Here is a 13,053-nt window from a genome sequence, read left to right on the forward strand (position 1 = left end):
GTTAAAGTTTTTATATATAATTTCAGGCTTTAAAGATAAGTGATTTTTTGTCCCTTCACATGGAAAAATTGGCTGGTTGCTAAGGAAATTACTTTGACCAGGTTTCCATAGTAACCATGATCCAAAACATTTTTCATTTTACATTCATGGATCATAGTGCAAGAGAAATCTATGTGTGGAAAATCATTGAATTCTGAGAACCCCCATGAATCACCTTTTGTCTGATTTTTATGCGGATTGGTACTTAATTGTAAGTTACCTTTATTATATTAATGAATGACATTAAAAACTATGTACATCATTCTGGTTTTATTTTTTTTTTAGGGGTCATGCACCCCCCCCCCTTTCCAATCTGCATCCACACCTGTTATATTCACTATGTCATCAAGTTTCGGTGAGAAAAACAATACTAAATTAGAAAATAAAAATAGAAAATTTATTTCATTTGGGTCTATATTCTGTTGGATTTATTCAAAATCATCAAAATTAAAATGTAAATACTATTACATATACATAGTTTTCACACATACAAAAAAATCTCACATAAAGTATTCATTAATGAACAATAAACCATAGAAAACAGCAATATTGAATCATATTGCCTAGAGGCCATTTTCAAATGCTTCATTGTTAGAACTCTTCTCTAAAAGAAAGCAGGAAAAGTAAGCCAAGAGGAAAAGGGAAATAACTCTAAATATCATAGTAAACATAATTACCAAAATAATCTGTTATTATTTGGCACAGGAAATATTTACAAAACTTTTATAGTAGTAAAGAGGACACTCCAGTGAAATGAGAAGTCCATATCTTTGGAAGTAAAATTAATCTCATTTACTGTCCATGCATGCACAACATATTGAATGGGTGGAGTAACCTTATAATTACCATTCATCTGATTCTCCAGATGATTGTTTGTTTGATTTTTTTGTTATCAATACAAAAGGTGCTCAACGTAGAAATAAAATCTATTTTTCACATGCTGCTACCCTGAATTTTGGAAGATATTACATATCACTCAAATCTTTATCCAGGGACATGCAATCACACTACAAGCTTCAACATATTTTAATTTAATTTGAATTGATATTTCTCAGTTTGTTTTTATTGGATTAAATTATCAAAGATAAAATTATTTCAATATTAACATTGAAATAATTAAAAATAAATATGCTCATGTAATTCAAGCATATTTGCCTTTTGAAGTTTATTCATTTTCCATTAAATATGCTATGTAGCATTCATTATTTGCTCATTTGCCACATTGTTTCAGGTACTTTAAAAAGCATTCTTTTTCTTAAAAGTTCCATCAAGAGAAATAGTTCAAAAATGACCTTTTTGTTGATATCAAAAAGATCTTTGGCACTGATTTATAGTGGAATTAAAAAGTTCAAGTAAGAAAACATATGAATAAAATAACATGATTAATATTTATCACAAATTTTCCTTCATCCACTTAAAGGCATATTCATTAACCAGCAACATGATTGCACCTCCTGTAAAAACAAAAAAAAGAGATAATAGCATGACTATCATCAATTATAATATATGTGTTATTAACATTTATGTAACATTCTGGAAGTATATAAAAGTGATTCAACCAAGTGCTCATTTGTCTGTTACATTTCTAGCTCACGTGAGCCTAAGGCTCAAGCGAGCTCCTCTGATTGAAATGTATTTTTTGTCAGTCATAGTCATCGTAAACTTTTCACATTTTCATCATCTTCTCCAAATCCTGGACCAATTTCAATCAAACTTTGTACAATGATCATTAAGTGAAGGGTATTCAAATTTTGCAAATGAAAAGTCATGTCCCTTCCAAGGGGAGACAACTGAGAATTCATAAATATTTTTTGAAAGGACCTACATGGGTTCTGTAGGGGACATAATAAATTTCTAAAAACTTAAATATACGTAACTTTACTTTGTTTCTTGAGAGGAATATTGAATGTGATGACAGAGCCAGATTTATATTATGGTTAATACATGGTTAGAAATTAAAAAAAAAAAAAACATAAAGAAGAATTCATAATTTGATCTCATTTATAGAACTTTATCTTACCTGGCCCTAATCGCAGAATTTTTGGTAAAAGACCCTTATACAAAGCTAGATAGCTGAAAAAAGAAAATGTGTCTATTAAACACAGTGTCATAACACTCACAATGTCTAAATTGTCTAAAAATGTCTAACAAAGTAAATTTCAATGTATGATCCTTAACCTAATATGAATTTTCAACCCTGACCTTTAATTTGAATATTAGAGGCCAGATTGCTTTTGGTCTGTTTCCTCCATTCACAGCATTAACCTTCTGCATACAAGTAAATTTTGAATTGCTTTCTTTGAGAATCATCGACTCATAACAATGATTTCTTACCCCTCTTCCCTATAAACTGTAGCTATAGTTGCAAAACAAGTCCTATACTTGATCTCTCCTGGCACAGGTTGTGGCCCCTGAATCCGGCTTTTGGCAACATCGAATGGAATGTTAATACATGAAGCTATTGTCCCTGACACAAAGCCTATCAATAGTTTTCTTCCTATTTCCAGACTGTGAGTCTAAAATATGGAGAATACAGCTTATTTTGATAAATGAATTAGATTTTCTGCTAGACAAATGGATAGAAAGTGGTTACTTTACTATGGTATAAGTTCCTCTGGGTCTAACACCAGTAGAACTAAGAAGAAAAATGTTCAACATTTTAATGCATGGATAAATTTGAATTACAAATTTGAAGGTAATTGATCATTTGTCAAACAGGCAATCAACTAGGGGTGTAACAATATACCAGTAAATCGCAATAAACAAAAAAATTGTACTGTACCACGGTACAAAAACCATACACCTGTGTATCATGATATATAACATTTCAACCAAGTTATGTAATTCCTTTTTTAATTTAACCTAATTAAAGTGATTTTTCTTTACTTACTTATGTTGCTTTTTTAATTGTGTTCAGAGCTTATTAAATATTATATAATGTATTTGTGAACTTGATGAAATAATTCACAACTTTCCATTCACTTTGGTTTTCCCTTTAATTGTGTAGTTAAAGTGAAGTCTGTATCCCATAATATACCCGAGTTTAATTAATGAAATATAAAAATATGTTCATGAGAAAACAAATAATTTTGACCTTGACCTTGCCTGCTTGACAGAATGACCTGCATCCTTAATAATGCAGAGTCATAACATTTACTTTATAGGTTTTCTTAATATATTCCATGTAATTTGATCATATATAATGACATAGTGAAAAAAATCACCATGAATAGCCATACATTGGTGAGTTTAGAGACTTTTCCCCTGAATGCTAGATTAAAGTAACTACTGATTAAAGGAATATGCAAAATCTTTAATGACTGTAAAGTATATTTTTAAATACAACAAATTAATAATCTTTTCACTAAAAAAATATAAGATCATGCTCAATACATCCAAGTAAGATAGGTGATGAAATTCAATTTAGTATGTTAATATTTCTACCTCTGCCTGGGGTATTAAATCTCGAACATTGTGATAAAAGCCAAAGTAGATCATGTTGAACACACCATGTCGACCCAGGGTGGCTGGTAGGCCTTTGTTTAACCCCCGACGTCCAAATCCATCATTCTTTATTATCTCCCTTGCAGTAGCAATTGTGCTTCCTGTCTAAATTAAAACAAAATGCCCCAAACATCAAACTTTTGCAAATTATAATTATGTGAATTATGTAATGCTTTCTTCTTTTAATGTACCTTATTTCTCATATTTTTTTCTGTCAATTAAGCTAAAAAAAAAAACAGAAATATCAAGTTACATTTGTACATGAGAAGTTGTCCTGCCAAATTCAATTTTTTTTTTTTGGGGGGGGGGGGGGGGGGTGAGGGGGTTATGAGCTGTGCTTTGCTTTGAATGTTTTGAATGTATAAATGTGCAGTACTTTATGGATATGCATCAGACACTTTAAACAACTAGTGTCTAACCAGACTGGAAAACAAGAAATCAATCATTGCATTTGGGATTTGAGGGGGGGGGGGGGGGGGGTCATGAATTAAATAAGCATGTGGGATCCCAAGATCAAGTTTTCTCTTTTTATTTTTCAATTTGAACTTTATTTCTATTAATGCTACATGTGCTAAGCCTCCATTGAAAATTTGAAATAAGTATTACAAAGATTATTAAATAACCATGTATACAGGCTAATGTGGGATGACTGTATGCTGTGTTGATGATTCCTAAAAGTTCCATCATGAATGTTCTAGGAATCTTCAATTCAGCATGTGTATGTGTTTGCTTTACTCACAAGTGTATGTATTTATAATGTTTCTATGCCTAACATTATGGTGGGTACATAAAGATGCACAGTGATATCATGTAGTTGATAAATGGTTCTTCTGAGTATCTCTAAAATAATTGCAAACATTTCCTTTTAGAGAGGGGCTACATGAGGGGTACAGAAATCTTAAATTTTCTTACCTCCTTAAAAGCATGTCTATCAGTTTGTAATTTAACCTTCACAACTTCAAATGGATTTATAATGACTCCCTCAGTAAGTCCAGAAAACAATCCTGCCATAAAGAGAACCTACACAGGGAAGAAAGAACACTAAGCATAAACTGGAATTTAAAAAGATGCTTTGAGTGGTTTATTTATCAACAAATATATCTTTTTGCTCCTTTGTGCAGTATAAGGGACGCATGTGAGTTAAGGCTAGGTATAGGGGTTTCTATGCAAACGAGCTAATAAAAACGCATAAGAGGTATATTTATTATTCCGAGAAAGTTTTGATTTATTTTCGTATGCTTACTTAGTACCCACGATGTTAAAGTCAGTACACATTATGACGTCATTGTTCTTATCTACTGGAGGCAATAAAACACATCAGCAAAACAGCTGCGGCGCAAGGGATTACCCTATTTAATTTTACATAAATATTGTATAATGCTAAGAAGAATATTCTATAGATTGATAAAACTGCTGCACAAATCCTAGGCATTTTCTCGTTTGATCGGAATTTGAGGAGACTTATACTGGACTAATACTATGTATTTTTACCCTGATTCTACTTAAAACTTTACAAATAGAAATTATACAACTGAGCTGTTGATATTTGTGCAGCAATACCAGAAATCTTTGGAATATTTTGCTTCTAAATATACCTTGTTTCAGTTAAATAAAATAGAGCATGCCCTTGCGCCAAAGCATTTTTGTTGATGTCCATTATAATCTTGTGTAGTAAAAAACAAAGACGTCATAATATGAGGTCATAATGTGTACTGGCTATCTCATGTCATGGGTATCAAGTATGTATTAGACAATAAGTTTTAACTTTCTCTGTATAATAGATATAGTCCTTAGGCATTTTAATTAAATTATTTGCATAGAAATGCCTATACCTAGCCCTAACTCACCTGTGGATGCTTGCAAGGGGAAAATACTCTAACTTGCATACAAATACTTATATATGACATCAAACTTCAATAATGTCTGGTGAAAATACCTTTGACATACTGCTTGTATAATAAAATTATTACAAAATTACTCACAGATGAATCAGGTAAAGCCTTAATAGAAGAAAACATGTCTTTATATCTTTCAAATGTAAAGAATTTCACAGCCCGCTTAGGAGTTTCTGCCATCAGTGGAGGTAAAATTCCTTTATAAAATGACAATGCCCTGCAAATGAAAATTAAATATGTGTAAATAAAATCATCTACTTTTCACCGTTCAACCTCCTTGATATTTAAGAAATCCATTATCGAAAGCAATCACAAACATCTGAAAAACTTCTTATGAAAAGAAGTCTCTTGTTATGGCCTTCATTCAACATTTAGATATTAATCAATGACATTTTATACAATATTTTCATTCCTACATTGATTCTAAACTTTAACATCCCGAATTTAACCACAGCTTGAGTCTGTTTCATATTTGGATGTTTTACTAGAAAAAGTCGTTGATTACAAACTAACAACTTAACTTTACAGTAAATGTGATGACTTCAACTTTTCAATCGTCAACTTCCCTCACTTATCATATGAACAATATACCATTAATATTATCACCTGCACATGGGGTTTATGTCTCCAAGTTGATTTGATAAGCAAGAACATGTTCTGCTTATGAACACTTTTTAAAATGCAGATTACTGACAAATAAGTTGATGATACAAGGCTATCAATAATCTTGTTCAAAGTCAACATCTTGCAAATTCTATGGTCAATACAATGACCTTGTTTGCAAATAAATAGGTAAAATGTTGACTGACATCTTTCAAACAAATTGTTAGGACATTTTTTTCACACTGAATTGTCTATGGGTTCTTCTGGTTGCCCAATCCTGAAAAGGGACACACTGTGGGTGTGAAGGGTCAACAGGGGATGCTCACTCCTACATGGCATCTGACCCCACCCCTTAGGGGTGAAACGGTTCACCACGGTAATTTTTCTTGGTTTGAAACATGGTACAAAATCTTCATTTTCGGTTTGGTTCATTTTTCGGTCTGGATCGTAATTTATTCAGTTTTGGCATAGTTAAAAACATGCTACTCAGCATAATTAAATTTTAAAAACATAAATTTTTGAGGATTGACAGTCTGTAAAATAATCTTTAATAGTAAATTCATTCTAATCAATTTCTCCTAGTCATTTTGCAGGTAGAATAAGTGACTGGATTTAGTGAAACAAAAACATAAAACAACGTTGAATTTGTTTCCTTCTATCAAAATGTATTGTATAGAAAATAACTGTACAGAGACAAAATTATACGATACATATCGTATCATGAAGGAGGCATATTGTTTCACCCCTACCGCCCTGTTTTCAGACATCCATGTTTGCTTTACTCACAATTTGTATTGTTTGATTAGACTTTTGAGCATGATTACTGTTATAGTTATATTCACATTTCATAGAAACAAGAAAAAAACGGAAGTTGACAGAAATACATGTACATGTTTATCATAGTTCAATTGTGAATTTACCATACTCATTAAATTATTGTCTACATACCCTTCATTTCTATACATTTTTTTGAAGCAGTCTGCAAGTGAGGTATAGCGGTTAGGATCATCCGGCCCTCTCTGTACCTGGAATCTTGTCTTTACAAGATCAAGAGGGTGCATTAAAGACACCTCTACAAAACCTGTTTAAGACGAAAAAAGAAATTATCATGTCAAGTTCACATGAAAATCAATTTTAAGTGTGGGAGACCAGTAAGTATGTATGTTGGGGGATGCTTATTAAAAGATTTTGAATATTATTTTTATATCTGAACAGATGACTTTCACATTCTTAAGAGTTATCTCTCTTTTTCGGTGTACTTGTCATTTTTCTCACTATATCCTTTGTAACTTACCTGTAAATATTTTAAACCTTCAAAAGATTTGGGACAAAAAGCGTACCGTTCTTGTATTGCCATATAGTATGGGGCACACAAAAAACATAATGAACATATACAGATTTAATATGTAAGCTGCTGCCCCATAAAGCTTGTAATATGTTATTGAGGAAAAACATTGAGTTACACCAATTGACCCCATATTGACTCCACAAGGGGAAATAACTTTTGTAAATGAGAGTCGTCTATTTTCCTTTTTTTCTTTTTTTACAAGAGCGGAGATATAAACACCCCCACATTTGATGCATGGCCATGGCCTTAAAAAAAAAAATTCCCAAAATTAAGAAAGTCTTGATGACATGACAGTCAGTCATTTTTATTTATTTATTTATCCATTTTTTTGTTGTTGTAAGTTTGCCCCTCCCCCTCAATCAAGCTGGAAATCCTCTGGTCCACCCCTACTATTGTAAAGATTCTAAAATTTAATAAATATATATTGTCACTTTACTTAAAAATTTTCATTCAAAATGATCTATTCCAAAATGAGTCAACCGAAAAAAAAAATCATTTCGGAATTTCAAACACACTGTCACATGTAATTTACCTGCACAACCACCTGCTGCAAATTGCATGAAGTGGAGTTTCATGAGACTGTGGTTAGAACCAATTGCTGGTTCTACGACTGAAGCCATATTATCTGTATTAAGAAAAAACTGACAACACCCTTTCACCTATTCACTGAACATGCCACCGCATATATTCTTTCATCCTGTCGAAGGCGGTGACCGGTTCAAATATTAGAGTTTGAATCGGTGTAAAACTAGGGTAATTCGACCCGGAAAATAAATTTCCGCAAGTCGTGAAACATCGAGGAAAGTTGGAAAGGGCACGCTTTTTGGCGATAGAGAGTTGCAGATAACAAGAAATTTTAGGCGTTGAGTGAACTAAATTTCGGTTAAGTATTATCTTCTTTTAGGAAAGTGTTAACAAAAATGTAACAATAAGTTATTTGCAGATCATCATAAATAACAAATGAAGAATGTTAAAAATTGGTATGAGGAAATTCGAACAAGATTAATAATATTTTTTGCCTTCTTGACTTTAGGAATAACAATGTCATTTGCCAGTCTTTGCCAGAGATTTTCAAGGATGATGACAACCAGTTTGAAAAGGAATAATTTCTTAATGAGTAAGATTTTAAAAAATACAATTTTACTTTTGTAATTTATAACATGAAAACCTCATTTATAACAGTAGAGAAGAAAGGTAACCTCATTTAACCAAATTAGTTTTCCCATTACACATGTACATATTAATTATGTTTTGTGGTACAACCATTGGGGCAAGTGCAGTTGTATACCATCCTGGCGGAATGTAAACTGTTTTGTTAACAGGGCATGAGCTCTGTTATTGTTAATTTTACGTTTCACCGGAAGCCTGTTCAAAAGAGCGAACAATAAATTCCTTATCCCTTCAACAGAATGTTCGTGAGCGCTCGCTCTGTTGAACAGGCTTCGGGTGTGTCCAATTTGTCAAACTCTGTACACATCACTGAGCACGGACTGACACTACTGATGAGTTGCAGTGGCGGATCCAGGAATCTTGAAAAGGGGGGCCCCAACCAGTTTGGGGTCAGGGTAGGGGCCCACGTCCACACCAAAAAAATTTGATTTAGTAAATCTTATGTATATTTTGGACACAAAAGGGGGGCCCGAGCACCATGCCCCCCCCCCCCCCTAAATCCACCAGTGGGTTGGTTTTGCTTTCTCACATTACTACTCTGAATTTTCTGGATTATAGTTTTAAAACTTTTCATTAATACACAACAAAATTTCTACTTTTCTAAAGTATTAAGGATAAAATTTACTTTATGAACTTGCAAGGATATCGATGTGTCAATCAAACACGTCCCGAAATTCATAGTTTCAATAATTTCCAGATAGAATAAGTTTTTTTTATATTTCCTTGTGAAATGTTATGACAACATATGTCATGATACTATATAGAAAATTTGAGAAAATATTAACTTCAAATCTGTGTCTATGTCCATTTCAATGTATATTTGCTTGTTTTTTTTAATCTTTTTAGATACTTCCCCACTGGTGAGCCAGGGTGTCGAACCCAGACCAGGAGGTTCCCTTATTTTACAGAGGTTTGAGACCCTCAATCAGATGCACAGGCGAGGCCCCCTTCCCTTGAAGATGAAAAAACAAAACAAATATCTATGTGGCAATGCTTACCGCAGAGGTGTAGTATTAAAATTAGTGATTAAAAGACCAAAAAAACCTAACTCTGCCCAGAGAAAGTGTGTTCGATTAAAATTAAGCAATGGAAAGGAGGCTACAGCATATATTCCAGGGGAGGGACATAATTTACAAGAACACAGTATTGTCCTGGTGCGAGGGGGTCGACTTCAGGATGTCCCTGGTGTGAATTTACAATGTGTACGAGGAAAATATGACTTGGCACACGTCAAAAAGAAATGAATGTATACTTTTTATACATAATTAATGGAATTTGCAATTAAAAATTATTTGATGATGAATTGATTGATTGATTGTATATTGCTTTATGCTGAATTGGCAGTATTTCAGCCATACCTCAGCGGTGAAGATTATATTATACAGCTGGTTTTTGAAAGTTTTAGGGTTTCTCTGGCGGCTCCCAGTGATCCTACTCTTTTTGGAAAATCAGAGAAATGATCTTTTGCGTGCCAAGGGGGTGAATAAAATTTAAACAAATTTGTATTTTGAATGATTTCAATTTTTATTGAAATTTAAAATGAAAGATTGTATTCATGGATTGTAACTCATTCGAAAATCAAAATTGCGAATTTTTTTTTACACCTGATTATTTCATCTTGGATGAATCATAGTAAACCTTTAAAAATCTGATAATTGATGCATTTACACTACATTGAAACAACCACTAGAATTGTTATACCTTTATATATTGTTTCCTTAATCTATACTTTAAAAAAGTCTAACATTTCAAATATTTTACTGAGCAGTCCTAAAAAAAATGATGTTGAACCAAACATTGAATGAGATGTTGGACTGGTCTATGAAATGTTGGATCGCTATGACGTATTTTACATCACAATTTATTTCTCAATGTAGGTGGATCAGCTATATCTTATTTACATTCACTGGTGTACAACATTTACAGGATTGACAGAGTTAAATCCACAGTGCAGATAAATGAAATTTAAATCAAATTATGTCATATTCATTATAAACATAGATTGAAGCCAGCACAAGATACAGCAAAAATAAAGAGTGTCACAGGATTAGTATTTACTATATGTTACTATGTATGATAATTTGCGCATGCGTCATCTCATTCATTCATGGTTTGTAAGTTCATGACCTCTGATATCATACGGTGAGTATGGGAGGTGTATGGGTGTGTTTGACTGGTTTTTCCAGTCATTGCGCATGGCTGGCGCGAATTTTATTAATCTTTGCATGTGTAGTAAGGTCAGATTAATAAAATTTATTAAAATATTAAATGTGTTTGTTTGTGTAATTTCAATGTTTACCTGGCCATGTGCTTGCCTTGCCCTGTCTTGCTATTGGTTAAGTCATTTTGGTCAGTCAGGTGGTACATTTATCCCATGCAGTTCATGCTTTTCACTTTCTAGCCAGACCTTGGTCCTGATACTTGTAGCAGCAGGTTAGATTTCTCTTACTAATTTTACTAATTTTGTTGTTTAAATTAATTCTCTATACTTTTGACTATGACATTTAAAGTTAATATAAAGTTTATCTAAAGCTTAGATTTGAATAAGTTAATTATTTTGCTTGATTAAAACACTTATTGGTTTTAAATAATCTGAATGTTAAAAACTACATTTAAGTGTGTATGCAGAACCTTGAACTGTTTTATATTATTTTGATGACTAGGTGCTGGGTTACCATATGACAAGTTGTTGTAAATATATAAATCTGAATCAGTAAGCCTCCAGACACATTGTCTTTGGTAAGAACATGTATTATTTATTTTAGATATTTTTATTACTTTGAATTGATAATGAAAGTATTGGTTACAAAGTATGTTTGACAAATATTTTTGATTTACCAAGCTTAATTACCAAAATCCATTTTTATCTTTATTTTTCATGTTTTATCTGTAAAGCCCTATAAATCTGTTCAGTTAAAATTAAGAGTTATTGCCCTTTATTCAGAGTGCTGTACATACTGTATGATGAAGGAAAGTATAATGTTGAGCATAATGTTATACCATTGTATTTCATGTGATATATATGATTGTTTGTGTTTGTAATTATTTGATTTGTAGATTTACATGTATTTATAATATATTTCAATTTTAGGGCTCAATTCATCAAGATGTACTAAATAAAAGAATAGAACCCATACAGCAGTCTTATATTTATTGGACCTGTAACACATGCAGTAATATTATTTTAAATCACTTGATGAAAACCCTCTGATATAGACAGACGTTACGAGGACTGTCATTGTCCGTAACTTAGCTTTATAATTAGGAGCTTAAATTCTATCTACATGGTAAGATATTATTAAACTATTTTATATTTTCAGTAAATTAATTTATGAATTAAATATTTGATATAAATTTCATTTAAATATTTAATGTGTGAATGGACGGTACGGAAGTTTTCATATTTATTGTAGATCACCATGTCATTGATATTATAATGTAAATACTGCATCAAATACCATCATGTCGATGGAAAATAAATAAATTATATTGAACAGCTGTCCGGAGTTTTCTCTTATCCGAGAACTGTTAATGAAAAAAAGTTAACACCCTTGACAAAGAGTAAAAGGTATAACAACATTTATTGACTGTGTTTTCTGGCACAATGCATTTTGCCAAACCCTCATACCCAATACTTTGCTTTCGGCCTAACGGCTTCAGGCAAACAATTCAATTCTTGAGTCTGACAAATGCATATTACCTTCGCATCCAGTCAATAAATGTATATTGTTATACCTTTAAAAATCGGTTCCTTTATAAATCGTTTACTAAAAAAGTCTAACATTCCCAATGTTTTACTGTGTGATCATAACAAAAATTGATGTTTGATCGCAGAGTGAGATATTGGACCTGTCGATGAGATATTGGACTGCTTACGTCACACAGTGCGAGTAAAGGAAATTTACATCACGGAGTCCAGCACAAGATAACAAAATAATAAGAAATAAAAAAAGGCGTTACAAAACAATTATTGACTGTGTTCTTGGGCAAATATGTTTTGTCGACCCCTCAAACCTATACTATACCAAGATACAACATTATATTTACTGGCTTTTAATTCTGACAAACTGAAGTGCCATAGAAATCTTTCAGGATCCTATACTCCTATACATGTAGTTTTGTTTTGATTCAAATCAAACATGGTACACATATAGATTACACTAAGATATATAATTCTGTACATTGGTTTATGTATAATTTTGCTATGCTACTAAAAATATTATGTTTGAAATTCTTTCAAAACACATACTCCTAGTACAGTTTTGGTCTGATTTCACTGAAACATCATGACTGTACTCACGTTATTACACTAAGATTCCTAATTCTGTGTATCATATTTTACTAATTAGAATTTTCAAAAATGTTGGAGACCCATGGACCACAATGCTTACCTGAGTCAAATGGAGAAGGAACAATGAATGCACAGTGAGCAGAAACTGCATGAGAAGACTGTGATTGAATGAATACTTGGCAAATACAAGCAAGAGGCCAATG

The 13,053-nt window shown here is 32.3% G+C and overlaps 2 protein-coding genes across 2 annotated transcripts; one reads left to right on the top strand and one right to left on the bottom strand.

Moving 5' to 3' along the window:
• Positions 1-414: 414 nt before the first annotated feature.
• Positions 415-8,067, bottom strand: LOC133183758 (mitochondrial 2-oxodicarboxylate carrier-like). Its single transcript, XM_061318668.1, has 8 exons — positions 7,922-8,067; positions 6,990-7,122; positions 5,526-5,655; positions 4,456-4,563; positions 3,484-3,648; positions 2,374-2,555; positions 2,060-2,112; positions 415-1,493 (listed from the first exon to the last, which is right to left on the bottom strand). Exons 1-8 carry the CDS (start codon positions 8,007-8,009, stop codon positions 1,432-1,434), a joined length of 921 nt encoding a protein of 306 aa, XP_061174652.1. The 5' UTR covers positions 8,010-8,067; the 3' UTR covers positions 415-1,431.
• A 113-nt stretch (positions 8,068-8,180) lies between these two features.
• On the top strand, positions 8,181-9,862 carry LOC133183759 (small ribosomal subunit protein uS12-like). The gene is made up of 3 exons (XM_061318669.1): positions 8,181-8,271; positions 8,423-8,506; positions 9,406-9,862. The coding sequence occupies exons 2-3, from the start codon at positions 8,431-8,433 to the stop codon at positions 9,801-9,803; spliced, it is 474 nt and encodes a 157-aa protein (XP_061174653.1). The 5' UTR covers positions 8,181-8,271; positions 8,423-8,430; the 3' UTR covers positions 9,804-9,862.
• The last annotated feature ends 3,191 nt before the right edge of the window (positions 9,863-13,053 follow it).

The sequence above is a fragment of the Saccostrea echinata genome, unplaced genomic scaffold (assembly GCF_033153115.1).
Source record: "Saccostrea echinata isolate AGI-Se365-2 ecotype Australia unplaced genomic scaffold, CSIRO_AGI_Sech_v1 ptg000009l, whole genome shotgun sequence".
Taxonomy (NCBI): Eukaryota; Metazoa; Mollusca; class Bivalvia; order Ostreida; family Ostreidae; genus Saccostrea; species Saccostrea echinata.